Consider the following 26,277-nt stretch of genomic DNA (forward strand, 5'->3'; position numbering starts at 1 on the left):
TGCTGCTGTGCTGAGAGGGCATTTGGATCAATTCATGTGCAGACACAGAAATACCTGTATCATGTCTGTATCGTATCTGTACAAAGGTACCTCTGAAAATTGCCCTGAAATGCTCACACTGGATGCCTTTGCATCTCTCCTGGGTGGAGAAATGTTTGGTCAGCCATGCAGAAGGCAATTCTGACAGGTTCCTTAGCATTAGTTATGCAAATAATGCACATTGTTTCCCCACAGAGCACTAACAGTGGGGTGGAGTCATGTTGGGGCTGTTTAACAAAAACTTTCCTCTCTGAAGGTTGCACTTGATGGATCTTTTCCAACCTCAGTGGTTCTATGATTTTATCTGGGAAAAACCTTCCCAATAGCACTGGACTGTCCACAGAAGAGAGTTTCATTTTTGCATTTCAGCAAAAGCTGATCGAGGAGGAACCTTCTTATTCTCCAGAAAAATCACCCTAAAGGAGGGACAACTCCAAATCAGACACTGGTGAAGTTCCAGCCAGGTGATAGTGATTAACTAGGCTGATTAACCAGCTGATTAACCAGGTGTGATTAACCAGCTGATTAACCAGCTAATTAACCAGGCTCTGCACAAGTCCCCACCTGTCTCTGCTCCCTCTGACTCACTGCAGGGAGTTCCAGCCTTTGCAGGGACTGAAACCACCAGGACTCAGTTCAAAGGTTGAGCTGCATGGGCTTCAGTCACCACCCATGCTGCAGCCAGCAAATAATGGTGGTTAAAAAAAATATTAAAGCCTTTGAAACCCTCATAAAGTCAGGTTTTATATGGCTTTAAATGACGAGTGAACTTCCTGCACGCAGATAAAAAATGAGAATAAAAATGCTTGAACTCAAAAGCTGCACACGTAACTGTGTCCTTGCAGTTCTGCCCTGCCAGCCCACTCTGGGGCTGAGTTGCCAAAATCTCTGCAGGCTCCTCCCTCACCCACAGGAATTTCACTCCAAAATCATTAATGTCTTAGATGAAGGATTTACAGGGAGGAAAATTGTCAATGGCTCTGTTAAACAAATGGGTTAAAAAAAAAAAGGCCAATTATAAGGTTTATACATTTCATTTAAATAATTATTGCAACTAATGTTGCATTAGTTCTAATAGTTTAACATTTCAGACCAAGGGTTGATTCAATTAAAGCGTAATAGCTCCATCTCAGCATTTTCTAGTCTATTATCTACATCATTTTAGTCAGCTCCTACTGCTGTAGCACCCAAGTGCTTTTAATAAAAAAATAATATAGATATGGCACAGGCTTGGAATGGAATGGAAACCTTTTCAATGGAGTGGGAGATCAGTGCAAGCATCTCCTGCTGCCTCTAGACATCAGCCTTTCCACCCTGTGAAAAGAGCAGGGGGTTATTTGGGCTAAAGCACTTGTGATCACAAATCCCTTCTGCAGCCTCTGACATCCTATATTTAATCCATATTTAGTTTGAAAGGGAAGAGATTCTTCACAAGACTGAGGCCATGGTCCTGCAGGGAGCTCACCTGTGCACAGACAGGGAACAGAGCTGAGCTGAAGGTGAGGCTGCAATCCCCTTTCGTGGATTCCTTTGGGAACACCACGTGAGCCTCATGATTGTGAGGAAAACCATGAAAAATCCACTCCATTTGGCACCACTTGAGGGTGAGAAAATCCTCCAGTGGACACCCATTGTCTCGTGAAGAAATTCTAGCAGGTCAGACTCTATATCCTGAGCCTCTCCTCTCTTCTCCTTTCCCTCTGTCCCCTGTGGGACCCTGGAATGGTTAGGGCTGGAAAAGACCCTTAGGATCACCAGTGCAGCTGCTGCCCAACACACCGTGTGTGCCACCAGCCCGTGTCCCCAAGTGCCACATCCCTGTGCCTTTCCAGCCCTTCCAGGACGGCAATTCCAGCACCGCAAACCCCAATCCATATCAAACTCCCAGTGTGCGGCTGGGATATCTGCCGTGGGTTCGGAATTGCTAAGGAAACAGCTGAACCAGGAGCAGGCTGCGGCACGGCCCGGGGTGACATCCCGGGTGACATCCCGGGTGACATCCCCGGTGACATCCCGGGTGACATCCCGAGTGACATCCTCAGTGACATCCCGGGTGACATCCCGAGTGACATCCCCAGTGACATCCCGAGTGACATCCCCAGTGACATCCCCAGTGACATCCCCGGTGACATCCCGGGTGACATCCCGGGTGACATGCCTTGTGTGCGCCGCCGAACGGGGCGGGAGCGGCCGGGCGGGGCTGGGCTGGGCTGGGCAGAGCCGCTCCTCATAGCGGCTGGAAAAGCGCCGCACGGACACACGGACAGACACACGGACACACAGCCGGACAGACACACGGACAGCCGGACAGACACACGGACAGACACACGGACAGCCGGACCATGGCCATCCCCTGCGTGCAGCTCAGCAACAAGATGAAGATCCCGGCGCTGGGTTTGGGCACCTGGCAGGTACCGCCGGGCGGGCAGCGGGAGATGCCGAGGGGAGAGAAAAAGGGGAAAAAGCGAAATAAGAAAGGGAGCAGCGGGATGAAAGCGGGACTGAAAGCAGGATTAAAAGCGGGATTTGTGCCCTGTGGGTCGCTGGCCATGGCGGCCGCTTGTGTAACCCGGCGGGATGCCAGCGCGGGGGGAGCGGCGGGAGAGGGGAAACGGGAAAAACGGGGAAAATAACCATCTGGGGATGGAAAAAGTGGAGCGAGGCATAGAATAGAGGGGAGGCGAAAGAAGCCGACAAAACAGAGCGAGCGAGAGCGACTCGCAGCCCCGGGCTGGGTCGCGGTTTGGGGGGTTTGGCAGGGAGGATTTGGGGAAAGTGAAGTGATGAAACTCTTGGGCAAGGCGGGGAGCGGAGAGGGGAAATGACAGAGCGTGTGGTGCTGCTGGCAGCCGCAGGGCTGAGAGTTTGCAGAAACAAACTCCTTTCCCGTCCCTTTTTGCCCATTCCCTGTAAAATGCTGGAAACTCCTGGATTTCAGGTCAGTGCAGGAGGAATGTTTGGTCAGCTATGCAGAAGGCAATTCTGACAGGTTCCTTAGCATTAGTTAGGGAAATAATGCACTTTATTTCCCCACAGAGCACTAACAGTGAGGTTGAGTCATTTTGGGGCTTTCTAACAAAAACTTTCCTCTCTGAGGGTTGCACTTGATGGATCTTTTCCAACCTCAGTGGTTCCACGATTTCATCTGGACCAAATAGGACTGGACTGTCCACAGAAGAGAGTTTCATTTTTGCATTTCAGCAAAAGCTGATCGAGAAGGAACCTTATTATTCTCCAGAAAAATCACCCTAAAGGAGGGACAACTCCAAATTAGACACTGGTGAAGTTCCAGCCAGGTGATAGTGATTAACCAGGCTGATTAACCAGGTGTGATTAACCAGGCTGATTAACCAGGCTGATTAACCAGGTGTGATTAACTAGGCTCATTAACCAGGTTCTGCAGGAAAACTGCAGCAGCTGGGAAGGGAGCTGTTGGAGCTGTCCCAGCAGTGAGCCCTGCAGGAGGACATGGAAAGCTCATGGTTGGGTTGTTTTGCCTTCAGGCTCCCCCGGGGAAGGTGGAGGAGGTGGTGAAGGTGGCCATCGGTGCTGGCTATCGGCACTTCGACTGCGCCTACTTCTACCAGAACGAGCACGAGATCGGCAGTGCAGTCCAGCAGAAGATCAAGGAGGGAGCTGTGAAAAGGGAAGATCTCTTCATTGTCACTAAGGTACAATGGATGGGACATTAGTGAGGCATTTAGCTTTTTTTCTTGCAGAAAAAACCATAGGGATCTGTTCCCTCCCCTGCTATTCACTTCGTGGTTTTCTGGTTGTGTGTTAGAATTTCCTTCCTGTATTTGCAATTTGGCCTCGGCTTTAGCAGGAGCCACTGACAGCTTAGGAAAGACAGCACAGCTATTATTGATCTAATAATTTCCTCACCTTGATTGTCAATTATGCTGAATTGTCTTGGGTGTGTCCAATGTTCAATTGGACACACCCAAGAAAGATAAAGAATAAAAAGACAATATAAATGTCTGGATTCATCAGTGCTAAGCAAGACATTTGAAAACTGTGTCATGTACAAATCATAATCCTAAAAGGGAATAGAAATCAAAGTATGGGACTTAAATCTGAAGTATTTTATATGTGTTTTCTTCATTCCTTTATCTCATCCACTTGTCTCATAAGTGCTCTTTACCAAAGAGAACAGTTCAACTAATAAATTCATGACTTGGGGTTTTCACCAGTAAAACCAGAAAACTTTAAGTATAACTAAACTTTTCCACGTTAAGCTTTGTTTTTGCTAAAGAACATGGTTTAAATTAATAATACGTGCAAGATCTTCTATTGCAACAACTTGAATTTTGATTTTGAAAAGGAAGTAAAACTGACAACTGTTCTCACTGTGGGCAGTTAAAAGGGACAGAAGGAAGGGAGCTGTGAGCTGCTCAGTGCTCAAAACTTATGCTGAAAAAAATAACTTTAACAGGAACAGCTTTGCTGTGTCAGATACACTTACCAGAGCATTGCATTTATATCTGAGAATCTCTGTTTGTAAGTGGGAATCCTGGAAATCACACCTGCCAGCTCTGTGGTGTGATTGTCCTACGTTAGCAGTGAGAGATTTCCAGCCTCATCCTCAGCACCTCCTGCCTCACCTGGGGAGGGAGTTGTGCTCCCAGAGCAGCAGGAGAGGAGCTGCTGTCCCCTGCTGTGCCCTGCTGTGCCCTGCTGCCCCCGCTCAGCTGGGTGACCACCAGCTCTGGTGTCTCCCCAGCTGTGGAACACGTTCCACGAGAAGCCCCTGGTGAAGGTTGCCTGCAAGAAGAGCCTTGCTGCCCTGCAGCTGGACTACCTGGACCTCTACCTGATGCACTTCCCCATGGGATTCAAGGTATTCCTGCTCTGCACACCTTTCCTCCTCACCTGCCAGGAGCACAGTGCATCCTCCCATCCATCCTGGGACACCTTCGGTCCCAGCTGGGACACTCTGTGCTTCCTCTCTGAGCCCAGCAGCATTTGCTCACTGAGCAGGGCTGGTTCAGCACCTGGTCTGGCTTTCCATGCCTTTTGGGATGGGATAGCTGTAGGTTTGAGCCCCCTGGGTGCTCTGGTAGCCAAGCCAGCATGGTGGGGACAGCAGGGACATCTCCCATGTCACAGATGCTGCCTTGGGCTGAAGTAACCAGCAGTGAAAAGTGAAGCTCAACAGAGACAATGCACTTCTTCCCCCAGGCTGCATCTGTGTAAAACAAACAAAAACCTAGAATCAAGGTGTGGTGGGGTGGCTGTTCCCTTGTCTCCAGATCTGCCAGTGTTACATAAGTCTTGCTAATCCCCACACTCTTTGCGTGCAAAGACTGATTTTGAGAAATTTGGCCCTGGCCCAAAAGAGAATACTGATGAATATGCATCATTTTTAGTTATGCAATGTGTTTAACAAACCTGCTAACTTGCTGCCTGTAAATGCAGCCCAAAGTGATAGGAATTGCACTTTTGGAAGTTCAGTTAAAAGTGTGTATTATCTGCCCTGAATTACCAGGCTGGTGAGGAGCTGCATCCCCTGGATGATAAAGGCCACAGCATTCCCAGTGACACAGATTTTCTGGACACATGGGAGGTAAGTCAGTGTTTGCTCTTTAGAGCACTAAAGATGGAGCAGAGATCTGAGTGCAAAATGAAATTGAGGGATGAGTTTGGGTGTGGAGAAAATATAACACAAATTTGTATTTCACCCAGATAGCTGCTTCTGCCTCCTGTTTTGGGCAGCAAGGAGGAGATGTTTTTGGTAAGGCTAAGGAGGAGGAATCTGTCAGCACTGTAGCTGCTGTTGCCAAAATATTTGAATATACACAACGGCAGAACCAACCCAAAGATTAAGATTAATCCAGGTGTGGCTGTTAATTTACTGGGTGTTTCATACAGTTAGGAAATTCTATTCTTTTTTTGTTAACTGAGATACTGCTATTGAATCTAATCTAGTGTGAATTGTTTGCTCATTTGTCACAAGCTTGAAAGACATAAAAGAATGCAGTTTAACAGTAATATCACCACCTCCTTGCCACACCTTGTTTTCCTTGCCCATCAGGCCATGGAAGAGCTGGTGGACTGTGGACTGGTAAAAGCCATTGGTGTCTCCAATTTCAACCATGAGCAGATTGAAAGAATCCTAAACAAGCCAGGACTGAAGCACAAGCCTGTGATGAACCAGGTGAGACTTTTATTTGCATTTCTCATCTCTCCTTGGAGTCTAGAATCACAGCATGGTTAGGACTGGAAGGCACCAAAAGGATCATCCGGATCTAATGCTCTGCAGCCCAGCAAAATTTACCTTTACCCACCACCTCTGTGTGCTTGCAGGTGGAATGTCATCCCTACCTGACCCAGGAGAAGCTGGTCAAGTACTGTAAATCCAAAGGGCTGGCAGTGACAGCCTACAGCCCCCTGGGCTCCCCCAACCGCCCCTGGTAAGAGAAATGAGAGAAATGCAACCTTTCTGAGCATAAAACAGTGCAGCTGCAGCTTAAACTATGGCAATTATTATTATTAAATTAGGTAAATAGTACAGGTAAAATGAGCAAAGTGCTGTTGTTTGATGCAGGTTATGTCCCACAATGTAAGGCTCCCTGCAGGAGCTTTTTACCTTCCCACCATCAATAACTCTGTTTTCACCAGGGCCAAGCCAGGGGAACCTGTGCTGCTGGAGGATCCCAAGATCAAAGAGATTGCAGCCAGACACCAGAAAAGCCCTGCCCAGGTCAGTGGCATTGTCAGGCAAACCATTCCTCCTGCTCAGGTGTCTCAGGCTGATTGGCACTCCTAGCAGGCACTGCTTTCTCTAGATCTGCTGGATAATGGGGCTGAACTTGGCTCCTCATTCTGCCCAAGTTCTTAAAAAATAAAATAAAATTAAATTGATCAGGCATAAAATTGATCAGCTGTTTTCAAGGAGGTCTTGAGTGCCAAGTTTTGGGGTGGACTGAGCAGGGATGGTTCATGCTTACCTCAGGTGTTCACCTTTCTAAATCTTCATTCTTTTCTCCAGCTAAGTTAGTCTTCAGAGTCCTGTAATTTGTAGATTTATTTGATTGCTCCCCATCTGCTTGGGCTCACAAAGAATTAATGAAAGCTGCTGATTATTTAAGAATTTTTTTCTCTATTAGTTTGCCAGTCACACAAATGAATTGTTGCCTGGGGTGTGCAGAAACTGCACTTCAGACAAAGCCACACTTGCAGTCCAAGACAATCATCTTTTAAGACGAGTGGGAAAAAACCATTGTGTGCAACAGTTCTCTTGGTGGGGTGGGACAGACACACTTCTAAATTCTATAAATATGTTTTTCCTTTTATGGATTTCCAGCAGCTGAACCTATGTGATGTACTTACCTGTGAGCCCAAATTAATCTGCAGGCTCATTAGGCTCATTGAGTCTGAGCACTCATATAACACAAGCCAGAGAATCACAATTTTTCTCCCCCTGCTAGTACTGTAAACAAAACAAAACAAATCCTGGAAAAGCCACAATGTAGAAAGAACATAGGCCAGAAAGAATTCCAGTTTGCCAGTAGATGAGCAAATGTGTGAGCAAATCCTGGCATACCAAACTCCTGGGTGCAAACTTACAGTCTTCCAAACAGTCAATAGGCTTGTAGAAAAATAAATTGGTTTGTGGATTAAAAAATAAAGACCTTAAAGTGCATTTGAATAGATTTCTTGGCATCCTTGTGCTCATGCTCCTCCTCGTTCTCCCCCAGGTCCTGATCAGGTTCCTTGTCCAAAGAGACATCATTGTGATCCCCAAGTCAGACAAACCTCACCGTGTGGAGGAGAACATGAAGGTGAAGTTTCCCCTGGAATGCTGCAGGACAGACAGACAGACAGCCCAGAGCCCTCTGTGCTGCCAGGCTGCACCTCAGGCACTGCAGGGATGCAGGGATTGGAACAATGAGGCTCAGCACTCCCAAACTGCTGGGAAAAAGCCTTTTGGGACAGCAATGGGTCCCAGCAGGGCTGGCTGAGCTCTGCTGCCCTGGAAAGGCAATCCCAGCTTTGCTGTGGGGAAATGCTGAGCAAATGGGGTGTAAAGGAACAGCTGTGAACCCAAACCTGCTGCAGTTTGTGTCCCTTTGAGGTTCCCCTGGCAGTGAGGCTCAGGTGGATGTTTGCTCACGAGGTGTGGCACCTGAAACAATACCTGTGCTGCTTTCCTCTCATGCTGATAGGGCTTGCAGTTAATTCTCCCATGAACCTCTGGCAAGAATTCTTAGATGACTAATTGGGAGGCAATGATCAGCAGTCAGTACCCAGCAGTCCTCTCTTGGAGCAGAAAACTTACCTGTAGCTCCAGCTTTTGTGACACATCTGAGAATCTTCAGCCTCCTCTGTGCAGCACAACCCAAAGTGCAGAGCTGCTGGCATCCAGCCACACAAAATGTCAGACATTGCTGGGAGCAGCACCTCAGAAGGACTCTCTTTATGGCTTCAAGGGTTGTTATTTGGCTGAGAACTCAGAGAATTGCTCAACTGTGCTTCATGTGCTCCTGTCTCAAGTCCTAAGTGCATGAAGCACACTTAGTAGCTAACTACTCATGAACCTACCTAAAAAGAGCTTTTTTTATTTTTTTTCCTTGCTAGGTGTTTGACTTTGAGCTGTCTAAGAAGGAGATGGATGTCATCCTCAGCTTCAACAGGAACTGGAGGGCAGTTCCAGTGCTCCAGTGAGTTCCTCATCATCCTCACTACCCATCAGTCCTATTTCTGTCTGTATTTTCATCCTCCCTGTCTTTGAAATCCTCATGACCAAAACCAGGGGAGGCTCATACTGAAACCCTGGAGGCCAGGCAGTGAGGCATGGCCTGGAACACCAGCAGAGACATTCCCTGGGCTTTGTCACCAGCCTGTGTTATTGAATTTCATGGAGCTGCAGAAGCTGAGTGCATTGGCACTGGGGAGGGAGACTCCAGCAGGGAAATGCTGCTCCAGCTGCTTTCTGCAGCCCTTGGATAACCAGGTTTTTCTCTTTTCAGAGCTGTCAATCACAAGGATTACCCATTCAAAGCTGAGTATTAAATGCAAATGGTTTCTGCAAGATCTGCATTTCACTCCTTCCAGATGAGATGTGCTCTGCAGCTTCACCTTGATTTCTTCTTCTGCACTTGATAATCATTCTGAGCAGCTACTTCTCCTCCTTTTTTAGGAGATCACCAGCTGATGCAACAATGCATCAATAAGGCTGGGATTTTTATAAAGAGGGTCAGAGAAATCTGGTTTTTATTAGTAGTAAAATGACTGTGTCTCTTAATTTCCTTTTTATCTGGTTTTCCTTAATTAGAGACATGTTTAACAAAAAACTAGTTACTTACATGGGGTTTTTTATACATTATTTCCAGGGTGGTCAACCCTATCAATGAATTCTCTCATTACTTTGCTTTTCATATAGTTGTGATTTTTACAGAGTGTATCTCTCATGCTTCAAAATTTTATATGAATAAAGTTTTACTAACAACAAAAGTTGATCAGTGTGGTGCTTAAATTGTTTTATACAGTTAGGCATGTTTTTTCTAAAGTCTGGGGTTTTACAGATTTTAATACAGATAGAAATAAATTCCTACAATTCCTGTACAGGGAGAATACATAGAGATAACTTTGTGGTTTATGCTTTAAAAAAAGGATTGTGCTCTAGGTGGGATCTAAAGAATAAAGTTGCACTTATTGCCTCACACAGCAGTTCCTCTGAATCCCCAAAAACTGAACTGCTGGGTGATGATGGTGAGAGCTGAAGAAAGCCCAACAGGCAGAGATAACAGGCAGTGAAATCCACCCAAAATCCACCCCTGCAGCCCCAGACTGCAGCCCCAGACTGACCCCACTGGCAGCCCCAGGTATAAATTTGGATTTTTGCAGCTCTGCCTGCAGCATCCAGAACATTCCATTCAGACAGCCTGGCTTGTCTGAGAAAAGCATGGAAAAACTCTTCAAAACCACCTGAGCAGACTCATCATGAATTGCTCTAAAATATTTTCAGGTGGATATTGCTAGCCAAAGCCAAGCTGGTTTGTGGCATTCTGACAGAAAGTCTGGCTAGAATGGAGTCACTGCAGGAAAGCCAAGCAGAGTTGGGTCATGTCTGAAAAACCAGGATAATTAAATGATCTCCTTCTCCCCACCTTGGGAATATGTTTGTTAAAGCTGCCAGTTTTAACCTGTCTGTGTCCTGCAGGATGGACAGCAGCAGAGATGGTTTAGGAGTTCTTCACCTTATCTCACACAGATTTAGCACAATTCCTGTCCCACTCATGCTCCACTCCATCATTAACAACCAGGGGGCTGCTGATGGAAATACTCCATTTATTGTGGATGCAGTTCCAGAATACACTGTTTGAACAAATCGGTTTTATTGCAGCCATCAGATGTATTTGAAAGACTTGAGGAGTGTTTACAAAAACCCCAAACACAAAACAGCTCACAGACAATGTCAGGCAGTTTCACCCCAACAGATAAATCCATGCTATAACTATATGTAATATAGCATCTATAACTATATGCAATATAGTTATAACTATATGTCAATATAGCATATATAACTATATGCAATATAGTTATAACTATATGTAAATATAGCATTTATACCTATTTGTAATATAGTTATAACTATATGCAAACATAGTATATATAGCTATATGAAATATAGTTATAACTATATGCAAATATAGTATAAATAACTATATGAAATATAGTTATAACTATATGTAAATATAGTATTTATAGCTATATGTAATATAGTTATAACTATATGTAAATACAGCATATATAGCTATATGAAATATAGTTATAACTATAGTAAATATAGTATATATAGCTATATGAAATATAGTTATAACTATATGTAACCAAGATATTCCAGCCAAGCAGGGGAGTTTGGCTTTGGGCTGAAATACAAAATTACACTTCTCAATGAAGAAGTCAGAGGCTGGAAGGGATGGCAGTGGTGAGAAGGGAAATCCTGAGGTTCTAATGCCCAACAAAGCTGTGACCAGTGTGCTCAGGGGCTGCTGGAGCTGCTCAGCTTTTGCCACCCAAACACTGCAGGGTGAAAATGCTCAGCTGTATGGCAGCTAAGCTCCATCTTAGAGCCATGAGTTTGCTATGTACAAATGGAAACAGCTGGAAATGGGATATTCAGGAGAGAGAGGGAAAAGAAGCATCTTCAAGATTGATGTTTACTTCATTTTGGGTGTACAGCATGGCTGGATGGCAAGGTTTAGTGTACAGTCATTTCAACAAGCTCCAACTCTCTTTACATTGCTTTCTTTTGAATTATGGTAGTTTTATATAAATTAAACTACAACGTTTTATACAAGTGACCTATTTTTGACCCTCTATACCCTTACCTTTTCCTCTTTTAAAAACTATACTTTCTTTTTAATTACCCATCACTGGGCAACTGACATTTAAATTTTTTTTTTAATACTTATCTCACCATACCTCTAATGGCAGTTATGAAATCTTACTATAGAAAAGTGTGTGATTCTCTCTTTATTTTTTCTTTAAGCTGTGATATTGGCTAATTATGTATGTTTATTGCTAAATATAATACTCTAGCACATGTTAAAGCATTCTACCTTTAGTAGTGCCTTGAGGCTAAACTTTGTAAAGCTATGTGTGTATATATATATTCTAGATTGCATTCAATTCCTAGTCACTAAACAACAAAAATATCAGTACCGCTGTCAGCTAACATAACCATCCCATTTCAGGTATTAACTTAAACTAGAATGGAAAAAAAAAAAATTGATACTTAAAAAAAAAAGTATAAAACAAAACAAAAAAAAATTTAAAACAAGTCATTGATGCAGTATTTCTCATGACATGGGCAACTCACAGAAAATATTACATTGTCAACTAAAGATATTTCTTCCATGCCTTAGTCTAAAGTGCAGAAAGAAAAAAAAACAACTTCTGTCTCACAAAAGTAACCATTGGTTTTCTAGGTTTGCTGCACACCTTTCTCAAGCAACTCCACTTTTTACATGCATTTTGGGTTGACCTCTAATGCCAGCTGAAATCTGTCAGCAGGAAAAGTCTCTATTTCACAGCATGGGTTTCTCTAGGAATAAAGGCTCTTGTGCAAAGGCAGGACTGTTCTGATCACTGTCTAGGCTGATTATTAAATACAGTGCTAATATACATGGGCTTTAACTGGGATAATGCAAAAAGACATTTTGGTAAATAAACATAAATATAAAAAGAACAATTTAGCACTTTTTCCTTTTTTTTTTTTTTTTTTTCCCCCAAAACCATTGGTCCAGCGTCCTCAGTGGCCTTCTATGGTTCTTTCTCAAATTGTCTCAAACCTGCTGGGAAAGAGGAACACATTAAATATGGCTTGAAAAACCCAAACTCATCTCTAGAGGAGAAAACAAACAGCTCTAGGTGAACATGTGAGAATTCATAGCTGGCTGCTGCTGCTGTGCCCAAGCTGCTCCAGGAGGACAAAAATCAGAATTTTCAGCCCTTGAGGAGAAGCTCAGCAGTGCCCAAAGCCAAAGGGATTCACACTGAGCACTTTGGGTTCAAAAAGGAGGAGAGGAGCAGAACAATTCTGTTTGGCATGACTCTAAACCAACACAGTAAGTTCACATAAAAACACCATAAAAACACTATAAAAACACCATAAAACCCCATAAAAGTTCCCATAAAAACACCCCAAAAGTGTGTGCACAGATTAAAATGTAAAAAACCAAAAGTTTCTTTATATATTCATCATTTCACTCTTGGTAACAAATCAAAGGATATTGCAAAGCATCCTTAAAGCCATAAAATTAATCAGTGAATTTCCATTCCTCCCCACTTCATTACTTTAATTGGCTTCATTTGGAGTGCTTTAGGTGAAAATAAAATTAAAAAGCTAGGAGGAGCTGTTTAGCTGATTTCTTCCTGTAAAAACATGTTGTGTTTCACCAACCAGTGCTTTCAAAATGATAACAGTGGACCTGTCATATTAAAAATACATGTATTGTATGTATAATATTAAATGTATGATTATATTATATATGTAATAATGGATATTATAACAAAGAAGTGCAAAGTATGCATTAGGGTATTACTTACCATTAGTCTCTGATTTTTTCCCTGTAGCTGCTACCTGTTTAAAATAGCAAAAAGCCACTATTAAAATTCCATCTAGGAGAACTTTGCTCTTTATAACAGGAAAAACCATCAACTCCATGCAAAGGACAGAAGTTCACACTCAACACAGCTCTGCCAAACAGGAATATAAAATATAAAAATATAAAATATAAAATATAAAAATATAAAATAAAATATAAAATATAAAATATAAAATATAAAATATAAAATATAAAATATAAAATATAAAATATAAAATAAATATTAAATATTAAAAAATAAATGCACTGCTTTCTGCACCTCATTCTACTTTCTTTCATAGCTAAAAAGGTGGCTAATGATATAAAATAATAATAAATATAATACTAAATAAACAGACTGTTGTCCTCTAACACTGCACAGAAGTGGTTTTACCTTAGAAGAAGCTGCTGACTTCTCCACTGACTGCTTCTCCCAGAGGTTGCGTTTGCCAGATACATCTCCTGGTCTTAAATCCTGTATTTGTAGTGTCAGAGAACAGAATCCAACATTAGTTCAGGTTTGCTTTCACCTGTTAAAGAATCAGATCTTTACAAAAGAAAATCCCAATTTTGGGGGGAAAACCCCTATTTTTTTCAAGGACAGTAATTTTCCTAGGGATGAATTCAAAAGCAGCTTGTCTCAGTCATTTCAGATCAAAATATTTTATTTTAAAACTGTGCAAAAAATCGAGTAAGGCTATTGAAACAAGAGGAAAGCAGATCACACTCTGCATTCTAAAATATGGTTTCAGGATTTCTCTCTGTAATCCTTCAAATCCATTTTAATTTCCATTGCTTCCTTTACAACCTCAGGATATATCAACCACTAGCCTGACAGAAAAAAAACAAACCAAAAAACCCAGATGGGGTAAAGGCATTAAAGAATAGGAGTATTCTCTGAAAATTATCATATTATGGAGATTTAATCAAAACTCCATTAAAATATCAAGCAGCTTCTTGGACAAAACCTTCTCCATAGTCCTGAATTAATCTGGGATTTGGGTTTAACATAAAACTGAGATCTTTGCCTTGAATTCAGTATCACTGCAAAGCAAGAATGGTGATGACCACAAAACCTTTGAACACTTCTTTATTGAGGTGGAATGTGATGGAATAAATAAATAAACCAAATCAATAAATGGAATGGGATGAGGGCAAGAAGTTCTCTGCTAAATAAGAAATTCTATGCTTCCCTTTGATCTATCCTGACTTAAAAAAAAATCAAAAATCCCCCATTTTCGATGTAAATAAACCTTGATAGTCAATTAGAAACAGGTTTACCTGCCCAACTTAGCAAACAGACCCCCAAAGAAGGAGGATAGGAGGAGGACGACTTCCTTCAAGCAGAGACATTGAAAGAAGAAAGAACAATCTATTGAGAAAGAGGGAAATTAAGACATAGATAGAAAACACTTGGCTGAGGGGAAAAACCAGAGATTAGTTTTACATTCTCTAAAAGACGCAACTTAAAAGAAAAGAGAGAAAAATCTGGAGGCAGAATCTCTAGTGGGCAATGCTGCAGAGTGCCAACTCCTCTTTAGGACAAACAGGAGTGGGAATGGAGAAAGTTTTTCTGGCTGCACCTCTTGGAAAGGGCAGGAAAACTCTGCACAGGGATGTGGGGAGAAAGCACTATCTAAATGGTCAACAAAATCAAACCAAATTGGAGAGTTGGATCATTAACACCACAAAGGATTCTCCAATATTCCTGGATATTTGCAGTTCCAGTTCCTCCTCCCTTCCCTTCCCACCCCACAGTTAGCTTGCTCCTTCCCACACTCCCAGCTCATTATCTCGAGAGCATTTTCTGCTCTGATTCTTCCTGAAGGCTAAATTCCGTTAGAAATCACATTTAGGCTCATAAAGTATTAAATTATTTCAGCTGTCTTTTAAACCATACTTGGACAATTTTTACAGGGTGAGGGCCAAACCCCAAGTGTCTGTGAGTTACCAATTCCCAGTGATTTCTAAATTCATGGTAATGGAAGAAACTCTGATAAAGTCCTTCCCTCTCAGAGCAGTGCTTCTCTCACTGGGAGCTTTAAGGTTAAAACTGCCCTGTTTCTCCATTTTCTGACTCCCTAGGAGCTCCCAACAGGACATGAAGAGAGCTCCTCAAGGATTGCTGTCCCAGGGTTACTCACAGAAGGTTTTGCAGCAGGGGATTTGTTGCTCTCTGGGGTTTTGGTCAACCACTCGTTGATCCGACTGGAGACACCAACCTTCAGCCCAGCAGTCTCCTGCAAAATGAGAAATCCTCCTCAGAATTCCTTGTGCTCTGTTTTTCCTGGTTTAGGGTTCAAAGCAAAGCCAAACCTCACTGAATTCTCCCTGAGCCCATGGTTTGCACAGAGTTACCCTGTGTGCTCTGCAGCTGTTTTCCCCATTAATTACACAGCCCTGCTGCCCTCTGCTTCCCATGCATGACAAATGTGGACTCACAAGAATATTTTCATTTTACTGCTAGCTCAGTAATAAATATTAGACATAAACATGCTGTTTCTGTCACAAGGCAAACTCCAAACATCTTTAGCTTCATGGAAGAAACATCAGTCCTTTTTTTCTCTTGGTAAATTAATTTTTTTTCCAAAAAAAACATGCAATAGAGGAGTTAAGTGACCCAAGATTTAAAACATCAACTCTTGAAAAACCTAGAACAAATTACTAAAATTTAACGACTATCTGTAACAACCCACTTCAATCCATGCCTCATTTTTTTACCTATGATGAATGCTCATCAACTCATACCAATTTATAAAAAGAAAATGTTGCCTTAAGGATTTACACAGAAAAGCTAAAGGTCTCACAAACACTTCCATGCATTCTCTATAAAATATCATCACTATCTCGCCTGTTCCATCCTCCTCTGCCCCCCAAAAGAATTCTTCCCAACACGAAGAATTTCTTTGTACTCTGCTGGAACCACCCAGATCTGCTTGTCTAAGACATCTGATGTGCCTCTGGAATGTCTCATAACTTAGCTCAGTAGGTCACTAAATTCTTCCATTATGCTCAATATTGCAGCCAAACCATCTTGTGGATTTCTGAGGTCTTCAGGACCCTTTGGGATATTTCCTCACCAGTGATGTCAACAGGAGAAAACCCACAGCAACACGAATGGCAAGGTCAGCTCCAGAGCATAATTCTTTGTATTATATATATATTATATAATGTAAAGAATTCTATTACAAACCTTTATATTTTTATATATATATTATATAATGTAAAGAAATCTATTACAAACCTTTATATTTTTATATATATATTTATATAATGTAAAGAATTCTATTACAACTTTATATTTTTATATATATTATATAATGTAAAGAATTCTATTACAAACCTTTATATTTTTATATATATATTATATAATGTAAAGAATTCTATTACAAACCTTTATATTTTTATATATATATTATATAATGTAAAGAATTCTATTACAAACCTTTATATTTTTATATATATATTATAATATAAAGAATTCTATTACAAACCTTTATATTTTTATATATATATTATAATGTAAAGAATTCTATTACAAATCTTTATATTTTATATATATTATATAATGTAAAGAATTCTATTACAAATCTTTATATTTTATATATATTATATAATGTAAAGAATTCTATTACAAATCTTTATATTATATAATTCCATGTTAAATTAAACACAGACCTTATTTGGTGTCCCTGTCCCAGAGGGTGATGAGAAAACATTCCCTTTCTCCCACATGCTCTTGATATTTCTCACTCCCTCAGCTGGAACGTGAAGGTCAGAGGCTTTGGGTCTGGAGGTCTTTGTGCCCTGGAGAGAAAAGGGGACAGCAGGTGGTGTTGGGTTAAACACTGGGTTTGCAGGGTGGTTTCACTCTGGGGAATTCATCATCTCTGGGTGGTTCTATCACTGACCATGCAAAGGGGAGAAGGAGCAGCCAACTCGAGAATTGCCCCTGAAAGTCTCTTTTTTGTCCATTTTTCCAAATTTTCCATTTGCAGTTGAACCCTGGACACAACCAGCTGTGAAAAAACTCTTTTTTTTTGTGTTTATTGCCTTTCAAATCCCTGAACCCTGGAACCCTGGCTGCTTCAGGGACACAGCTAAGGAAACCCTGATACAGAGTCAGGGGAAAATTTTGGGTGGTTTTTTGGGAAATGTGTATTTTGCAACGTTACTAAAAACACCACACCAAATTCCTCCTATTTCCTATTTTCAAACTTCCTGCACATTTTATGTATCACAGACCTGATGGGAATAAGAACCTCCCTGAGTGCTGCTTTGCCTCTCCAGCTGCAAAGCAAGTCAGATTTGGCAACTTGCAGACAAACCAAAAACTCAGCAAAGGAAACATTTCCAGCCAGATGGCAGCTGCACACAGTGGCATCAAACTCCTATTTCACCTTGGACTGGGAAAAGAAAAAGCTCTCAATTCTGCCTCTTGGGCACATATTAACCACTAGTTGTCAGAATCACCACTGGGATCAAATTCTGCATTTTAATGTGAGATGTGATTATCACTGAAATCTGACTGAATCCTCCAGAGCTGCTGCAAGCTCACCAAGCAGAACCTGCAGCATGAAAGGGAAGACAAATGGGAGGTTTTGTTCAGATCTGTCTCTGGATGTTGGTTACAGATGTGCCTCAAGCCTTTTGCTCTTGAAGTCACATTAAAGAAGGGTTTTTGATCAAAAAATCCCTGCCATTCCTGAGCAGCACACAAAGGCTGATTAAAGCCCCCAAAGCCATTAGTAACTAAATCCCTTTGCTGGGATGAATTTACCTCAATTGCACTGGTGTATTGCTCAAGTCTGCTGTCAATCTTGGACACAACTGCTGTGCTCTGGGTGGGCTTCATGCCGCTGCAGGAAGTAGGGAAAAAGAAGAAAGAATTATTATTCCCTCCAATTAAACAGTGTTGTTTGAACTGAACTTCTTGTTTCTTTGCTTTACCTCTTCTGAGCAGATTTGTTCAAAAATTCTGTTCTCTCCTCTATCTAGAAAAGAGAGAAAAAAGAGCTTTAAGTTTGAATTCAATGAAGAGGCAAGCCTGTGTAAGGCCAGCCTAAAATGTCATTTTAAAGTCAGAAATTCAGTCTGAAAGAGATACATTCCAACAGAAATTTCAGTCACACACACAGAGGTCTTACAGATAGAGCCTATTGTTCCACAGATTGATAAAAGTGGATGTATTCCCTGCAGGAATGTTTGCATCCCACACATTTCTGCAGTGCCTCATGTGTAACAAGAGAATAAATGAACAACACATAAAGGAGAAACAGGAAGAATGTATCTCATAAAGGGACTGAGATGCACAAAAATCTATGTGATCCATACAAACTGGTGTCTTGCATTTCATCATTACTTTCTGTGCTGTAAACAGGAAAATCCTGGGATGTTTCCAGGGAAGAAGAATCATGAGGTCCTGTATGACTTTTGTCAAACCTCTCAAAACTTTGAAAACAAAAAATTCTGTCCCTGAATAAAGTTTTAAAACCTTTCCCAATGGGGGTTCAGGGGGTGTGCATCTATTTGTATTCTGGGTCAAAAAATAGTTTAAAAACCTTTCCCAATGGGGGTTCAGGGGGTGTGCATCTATTTGTGTTCTGGGTCAAGAAATAGTTTAAAAACCTTTCCCAATGGGGGTTCAGGGGGTGTACATCTATTTGTATTCTGGGTCAAAAAATAATTTCATCCAACTTCCTCAAGTCTCATCCCCACTGCATTGTTCCACTCTCATCCCAGCTCTACAGTTTCACCTAAAAATAAAATACCTGCAAAGCAGCTCCAGGGGATTGCAATGATTAACACTCAGCCTGGCTGCACTCCTGGGCATTCCCCAGCCTCAGCCTCTCCACTTCCAATGTACTTTACCTTCCAATTTACTTACCAGTGACTGCCGTGGCATTGATGCCTTTAAAGCAAACCCACCACAGCATTTCTGTAAAAGGTTCTCCTCAGTGCCTCCAGCCTGCCAGGCTGTCCCAGAGCACTGCAATCCCTCCAAGGACATGCATGGTTTGTTTCTCAAGCCCTTACAAGCTAAACCTCAGCTCACCCGAGTGCAGAATTTGCCCAAGGAGCTCACTGGAGGAACTCCAGCTCCCTCCCTGCAGCTCACAGGCACCTCTGAAAATCACATACAACTCACAGAGGGATTTCCATGAACAGCTTTCATTGCCAAAATGAGCTCAGAGCAGAAGGATGGGTTTGGCTGGGATAAATCCCATTTCAGGGAGGATGTCACAAGGTGGCAGCAGAAGCCTTGCAGAGCCACAGGAAATCCCAGCTGTGTCACCACAGAGCCAGAAATGCCACCAAACCAGCAGCTAAATTATCCAAACGAGACCTAACAGATGGGAAATTCAAACACTTTGCCTCACGTCTGCTATGCTATTGATGCCTGATGATTTTTTGTCCTTTTTATACGTTTTTTATACCCTTTTCCTCTCCGTGTATCCTTCACAAACACTCCTTAGCCCTACATGTTTATAACCCTTGTACTCTGAAATTTAGCTTATTTTGGGGGTTCTGCAGGGTGAGAAGACAAAATATTCATACAATCTCAGAACTAGAGGCTCCAAGCTTGGACAGAACCTCCTCTGTGGAACAGGTTTTTGTCAACTAGGCTGTAATCCCATTTGAGGAGAAGGTAATAAGAATAGGGGGACAATTACTTCCTTTATTAAGTTTCTTATTGGGGGATTTTAGGTAGATATGTCAATTTATGAGGTCCATAAAATTGTGTACACATTGTACAGTGTGTGCTCTAGGGGTGTTTCCACCTCTGAGGAGTTGTGCACCTAGGATCCTATTAAACCAAGGTAATATTCCCTTTTTCCCTTTACTGCTCTGTCTGCTTCACCTTTTTTCCAGCCAGTAAGGCATCAGTATGGAAGAAGTTTCCCCCAGTGCTGATTTCTGGGTCATAACCAGCAGTGCATCAAAATGAGGAGTTAATTCCAGCAAGAATTTCTCCCCAGCCTGTCCCTGACTGCAGCAGTGAAACCCTGGTGGGCAGCAGGACAAATAATATGGACTATGTCAAAGAACCAGGGCTCGAGGAAACAACAATAATTCATTTACAGGATCTTCAGAGATCTTCTATGTGCAGGGAGGAGAGATTCTTCCACACACCTGGAAAATCAGGCTTGAGGAAGGACTGGAGGAAGAGGTGGGAGGGAAATTGGACATTATTCTTGTGGTTGTAGAAAATAGACAAAAGTGGGGCTGATTTTAACCCATTAAACAGCAGTTCTCTCTCAGAGCACCTGCTGAGGTATCAGGGAAAAGGCAGAGGTTGCTCAGAAGAGGAGAATGAAAAAGCAAACCAGAAAATAACCAGGAAAGCAGAGTTAGGAAGGAACACTCAGAGCTGAGCAAAGCCCTCTGGCTGGGCAGGTAGGTGTCTTGTGTGGAGAAATAAAACACTTTCTGCTCATTTCTATGGGAATTTGTCCCACAGCATCTTCCTGCAGACACCAGAAGCAGATACTGAATAGACCTGGAGGAAAGGAAGCTACACAGATGTGTTCTGCAGAAGAGTCAAACACATTTAGGCTGCACAGCAACATCTGCAGGTCATTGATCACTGCACATCACACAAACCCCATGCAAAGAACTGAACACCTTTGGCACCTACAGTGAACAGTATCACAAAATAGATCTGGAAAAGAAACAGGCAAAGCAAGGTGGTTAGCAGAAAATGCAAGGTATCTTCTCCCTTTCAGAGCAGGAAATGAGAATAATCTTCTTTCTGCATTCATCCTAACAGGATCTTGTTAAATAGCTTAGGCTGTGTTTTGTCACCATGGAATACTTGCAGAACAAACATGAACTCCAAAAAGTGAACCTGCTAGCTCCTAATTAAATTATGACCAGGAAGAATGAGTTAACACACACTAGGAGACCATGACTTGGGAAACAAAAACCATTGGATGTTCCCAGTAAAACTGGTTTCACAGGAAACTATTACATGATCCTTATGTGTTTCAAACTGTAATATTGGATATTATGCAACAGAAAATTGCAAACGATCTGTAGAAAAAACTCTTCTCAAAAAATGCATCAAGGATGAAGAGGAATTAAAAATAATTTTTAAAAGATAATAAAATGCCCACAGAAAAGCCTGTATTATAATTTTTACTCCTATCCAACACGTGGGAGATCCCAGTGGAAGTCCACCAGAGCAGAAGTCCCCTGGAGAAGTTTCTCCTGATCCTTCCTGTATGGCAAACACACATTTTGTTCTCCATCAAGCACAGTTCTGCTTTTCCCTGCTGTCAGCAGCACCTGAGCACAGAGAGCCAATTCAGCTCAGTTTCCCTAGCAGCCTGCAGTGCTGCCAGCAGCACCAAAGGTGGGAAAACAAATGTCACACGTGCTGCTCTTGCCATTCTGTTCCCCCTCTGCTGCAGGAATAGCTCATCTAGGAAGAGCTGATTGTGTGGAGTCTAATTCTCTCCAGTCACTGCCCTGCATGTCAGGTGTTGAGAGCAATGATGAGAAAGGACAAGACAGGTTTTTACAGAATAAAAATGTCTCTGCAAAGTCCCTTCTCCTCCCCAGGAGACATTTTCTCCCAAGGCAGGGATATCCCATCCTCCCTCCCCTCAGCTCCTAACTGCCTCTGCACTTCTCTAGGGCTGGAGTTCATCCCCAGGAGGAGACTCAGCAGTGAAATATCCTATTCTCTCCCAGTTAACCCAGAGAACAGAATACAAGGAGTCAATAACCCTGCTTGGCAAAGAAAGCACCAGGAATGAGCCTGCCTAAAAAGCAAAATGAACAAAGATTTTCCAGGAAATCTCATGCTTCAAATACATCACACTTTGCACGAACTGAACTAGGGAAGCACAAGCCAGAGGCAATGGCAGAGCTGCAGAGGCTGAGCCAGGCTCTGTCCTTATTTAAAAAAACAAGATACAGGACAGAGGTTGATCAGCAGTTTGGGTTGCTGCAGCCCACAGGGTGTCCCCAGCCCTGAGAAACCCAGCAGCTCCTGTCCCTGAGTGAGTGATGAGCTTATCCTGCATTTCCTTTGCATGTTTTCTGCTCAGCCAGGAGCTCAGACTACTCCACTCTGGGGAGCTCTGCTGAAGCACAGGCTCAGGTTTAAGCAAAACACTGCATTTAACAGCTCAGACAACAGGAGCTGGCAAATCTGTAAAGGCTGTGATTTTTTTGAGAGGCCAGACTAGATAAACACAGCAGGTCTTCCTAAATAAAGCACATATTCTGTGTATTCTGTCCATATTTCTGTCCATACACTTCCACCTGTGCATCCCTGGGGATGAGGTGCACAGCTCTGTCTCCCAATCCAGGAAGGACAGGGAAGCAGAAATAAAGCTGTTTTGTCAGCTGTGACCCAGGAGAAGGCAGAATGAGCACATGGATCAGACATTATTTTTACAGTGAGCCTCCCTTTTTTCGGTATTAATTCCACCCACCCACTGCTGTGCATTTGGGATTCTCCCATGACTCAGGGCAGATCTGAGATGACAAATCCATCAAGGGACAAAACCTCTGCCAGATGCTTTCCACACCAGAAGACAACTCAGGCAGTGCAGAGCAAGCTGAGTACCAACCAGGTGAGCCCAGCCTGAGAAATCTGCCCAAATTTGGGGCAACAAAACCAGACTGTCTCCTAATAACTGCATTTTGACACCAAGTTGCACACAAGGTAGTTAAACTGAGATTATTCTCCCCTCAGCTCCTGACCACAGAAAGCCAAGGAACAGTTCAGGGTGTGAACTCTCACAGCATTACAGATCTGCTCTGACCACCCACAGACAGCAGGCTGGATGTGCAAAAAAAAATCTCTGATTTCTCTGAGAGAGAAACAAGAGAAGGAGGAAAAAATGTGTAAAGTTGCATATATCAGGCTTTGTAGCAAACAACTTCTACCTAACAGGACACAAAAATCAGCAGAAATTGTCATCATAAAAAAAAAGAAAAATTGTACTTTGGATGCTTGAAAACATTTGAAAATAATTCAACTTTCCACTGAAAATACACTTAGTAGCATAGTGTAGCATCAGTAAAAAGGGTATCTGAAAGCAATTAGCCTCCTGCCAAGTCCAGTGCTTTTTCACACTTTACCCCAAAATCAGATCTATAGATCCTTTTCACTTTGTGTTTTCAGCTATAATTTCCTCTGCTCTGAGCCTCCTGTGAATTAAAGCTCCAAATGTCTGTCATAAAAGGCATCTCAATGAACAGGAGGAAGGAAATCCTCCCAGGAGGAATGGGAAGGAGCTGCAGATTTACAGTGTCTGTTATTGACATCATCTTCAGCAACCAAATGGCAAGAGCAGGTTGAACTGATAGGAGCAAATCGTGGAGTTTGGCAATCTTTATTTGCAACTCTGTGATTCTCTCCTCCCATTTCAGGTTCAAATAGATCTTAGAAGCAAAAGGCAAGTCCATTCAAAAACATGTGAATTCTGTATTTGCTGGAACTGAACCCAAACCAGACCTCAATCCCTAGATTGGATCAAAGTGTAGCTCTGTGTGAGTGGAAAATTAATTTTGTAGAAATGCAGTTTTTCACTCAACAGTTGCAGTTTTAATCTCATGGAGATCCACTTCATGGCTCACAAGATCCTACCTGGTTCTTCTCTTTCCTAGCTCCCACTAAATGGCCTTTTTGACAAATATTTTGGATTCTTAAATGACTAATGTCACAAAATAAAATATAAAGAAAAGATATTTGAAAACAGTAATGGGTCTGCAGTTTGACCTTGAGCTGAGAAAGCAACTGGACTGAATTCCAAAACATCACTCCCAGTAATTTCAGGCCAGGATTCCTCTTCCATGCTGAAAGGCCATTTAATTGATTTATCACACTTCTAATACAATATAGGCCACAAAAGGCCGTTTGGAAACCCTGCAGCAACAGAAGGGTGAGGTTTTATTCCTTGTTATGGAAGAAAATGAACTCCAGCCCAGTACTTCTAGATGTTATTTTAAGGGGGATTAGACATAAGCTAGAACTCCCAGATGGGTCAGTTACAATTAATGATGATTAGGCTGCAAATGCTTAAAGACAAAGTAATCTGGCAAGGAAAAAACCAGTTGTGGATGTGGAAGGAGTGAGAGAACATCTGTGACTCAATGGTCTTAAGAGGTCTTTTCTAACCTAAATTATTCTATGATTCTGCTCCAGTTCACACAGCAATCCTATAATATATTAAGAAAAATACATTAAACACAGTAATATAGCTCTAAGTTTCAAAAGGAACTTTCTCTTGAAGGTGATGATCCTCTTTGGAGATTTTTTAAGAAGAAGAACCAAAAGCAAAGCCAGCTGCCAGTCTAGTCTCTATTTTTAGGAAGGAACCCTAATTTTCAGTCATCTCAATGAATGAAGCCTTTCAGCTCGAGGTTTCAGGCTAAGGCTATCAAAGCATTTTCCCAGGTCTGATTACAACATTGCTTTTGGAGTTTGGACCACAAACCCCTTTATTTTTTATGTAGCACACAGGTGTCAGTGGGGAGGTTACCTTGAGAGATGAACCTTTGGGACTGAAACATTTAAATGGCTTCTTGTCTTCAGACACTCCATCTTCTGGCATCTTCTGACGTTTCTCAGCAGCTTCAGCCCTTCTTCTCTCAATTTCTTCCTTCATCCTCCTCTTCTCCTCCTAAAAAAAAAAAAAGAAAGAAGAACGTTTAATTGTCCATTTAGAAACTACATCACCATTTCAGGGCTGTGCAGCATTTTCCAAACACTTCCCAGGTTTTTTAAGAACAGGCTTTTATGCCAGTTGAAAAAATTGAGTGATTTGTCTGAAGTGTATAAAGGTATTATTGCCAATCCATCCCATGTTAAGGATGGCAGGAAGACAATTTGTTGTGCTTCTCTAGTGCCTCCTTGCAGTGAAATCACATTTATTGCCATGTAGGCCACTTAAAGAGAGAAAACTCATTTCTCTGTATTCTCATGTATCAAACCAGCATTGCTCTTCTGTGCCTCTCCCCTGACACTTATCATGCCAAGGTTAATATTTAACATGGAAAAACCCAGAGGTGGCCAAGAAACCCAAGATGAAATGCTTGCAGATTTCCCTCCAGAGATGAGTTTTCACGAGCTGCAATTCCAACCAGAAGCCCTCAAAGCAAGAGCCCTGTGGGCAGTGGGGTCTGAGCAGCCAGGATTTGTGCAGTTTTGGCATCTATTGAGTTCTGTTTTGAAGAACTTAGCACATTAAAGGAATTGGCGTTCAGCTGCCAGATAAGATCAGTATTATCCATTTACCATTTGTTTTCCAAACAACTAGGATTCCTGAATGATGCACCAGAGACTTGGAAATCCTGTTTGTAGAGTCCCTTGGCAGAGGAAGTACAAGAAAACAGATGTGTTGGATACTCAATATTTAAACAGACAAGAATATGTCCCTAATGAGCTCTAGCCCACTGTAACTATATATAACATTAGCATTCCAGCCCATCTGCAGCAGATCAATTTCGACATGCACTCTGTAATTCAATGTGTGCAATGTCAGAAAGGCTCTGTGGCTCTAACACTGCCCCCAGCATCTTGAATCCCAGCAAGATAAAATTCTGCAGCTATCACAGATGAAATCTTGATTTGTGAAAAGATGTGTTAGAGCCTTGTCTTTCCTAAGGCTGGAATTGGAACATTTTTTCCTACTTTTGATGCTGTTTTACCTCAGATCTTCACTAGATGATGAGTGATCAACCAATGGGTTATATCAACCAATGGGTTATATCAACCAATGGGTTATCAACCAATGAGTTATCAATTAATGAGTGATCAACCAATGAGTTATATCAACCAATGAGTTATCAACCAATGAGTTATATCAACCAATGAGTTATCAATTGAGTTATCTACCAATGAGTGATATCAACCAATGAGTGATATCAACCAATGAGTTATATCAACCAATGAGTTATATCAACCAATGAGTTATATCAACCAATGAGTGATATCAACCAATTAGTTATATAAACCAATGAGTTATACAAACCAATGAGTTATCAATTAATGAGTGATCAATCAATGAGTTATATCAACCAATGAGTTATATCAACTAATGAGTTATATCAACCACTGGGTTATAAATTAATGAGTTATCAACCAATGGAGTGATTTCTCAACCAATGCAAGGAGAGTGGAAGT

The 26,277-nt window shown here is 41.9% G+C and overlaps 2 protein-coding genes across 11 annotated transcripts in view; one reads left to right on the top strand and one right to left on the bottom strand.

Annotated features, from left to right (window-relative positions):
- The first annotated feature begins 2,304 nt into the window (after positions 1 to 2,304).
- LOC146442712 (aldo-keto reductase family 1 member B10-like) lies at positions 2,305 to 9,495 on the top strand. 2 transcript variants are annotated; one of them, XM_085049279.1, is made up of 10 exons: positions 2,305 to 2,450; positions 3,543 to 3,710; positions 4,763 to 4,879; positions 5,528 to 5,605; positions 6,074 to 6,196; positions 6,346 to 6,452; positions 6,661 to 6,742; positions 7,740 to 7,823; positions 8,620 to 8,702; positions 9,012 to 9,495. In XM_085049279.1, exons 1-10 carry the CDS (start codon positions 2,382 to 2,384, stop codon positions 9,052 to 9,054), a joined length of 954 nt encoding a protein of 317 aa, XP_084905405.1. In that variant the 5' UTR covers positions 2,305 to 2,381; the 3' UTR covers positions 9,055 to 9,495. The 2 variants fall into 2 exon arrangements, with proteins under 2 accessions (XP_084905405.1, XP_084905404.1); XM_085049278.1 differs by lacking the exon at positions 2,305 to 2,450 and adding an exon at positions 2,846 to 2,977.
- Positions 9,496 to 10,312: 817 nt separating this feature from the next.
- The window catches only part of CALD1 (caldesmon 1), a 71,890-nt gene continuing 55,925 nt past the window's right edge, over positions 10,313 to 26,277 (bottom strand). For 6 of the 9 annotated variants that reach the window (XM_085049273.1, XM_085049271.1, XM_085049267.1 and 3 more), the window contains 8 exons: positions 24,635 to 24,775; positions 18,084 to 18,127; positions 17,914 to 17,992; positions 16,812 to 16,940; positions 15,278 to 15,373; positions 13,528 to 13,608; positions 13,096 to 13,129; positions 10,313 to 12,341 (listed from right to left, as the gene is read on the bottom strand). In XM_085049273.1, coding sequence (XP_084905399.1) covers positions 12,310 to 12,341; positions 13,096 to 13,129; positions 13,528 to 13,608; positions 15,278 to 15,373; positions 16,812 to 16,940; positions 17,914 to 17,992; positions 18,084 to 18,127; positions 24,635 to 24,775 — 636 coding nt within the window. In that variant the 3' untranslated portion in view covers positions 10,313 to 12,309. Of the gene's footprint in view, positions 12,342 to 13,095; positions 13,130 to 13,527; positions 13,609 to 13,635; positions 14,506 to 15,277; positions 15,374 to 16,811; positions 16,941 to 17,913; positions 17,993 to 18,083; positions 18,128 to 24,634; positions 24,776 to 26,277 lie in introns of those variants that run through there. The other 3 variants (XM_085049275.1, XM_085049269.1, XM_085049272.1) reach the window with 2 other exon arrangements.

Source organism: Lichenostomus cassidix, chromosome 1Ab, assembly GCF_008360975.1.
Source record: "Lichenostomus cassidix isolate B80296 chromosome 1Ab, HeHo_3.0, whole genome shotgun sequence".
NCBI lineage: Eukaryota > Metazoa > Chordata > Aves > Passeriformes > Meliphagidae > Lichenostomus > Lichenostomus cassidix.

Coding starts and splice junctions, on each gene's coding strand:
- LOC146442712 (XM_085049278.1), top strand. CDS start 2,861: ATGACAGAGCGTGTGGTGCTGCTGGCAGCCGCAGGGCTGAGAGTTTGC. Junction 3,711..4,762: donor ATCTCTTCATTGTCACTAAG/GTACAATGGATG, acceptor GTGTCTCCCCAG/CTGTGGAACACGTTCCACGA. Junction 6,453..6,660: donor GGCTCCCCCAACCGCCCCTG/GTAAGAGAAATG, acceptor TGTTTTCACCAG/GGCCAAGCCAGGGGAACCTG.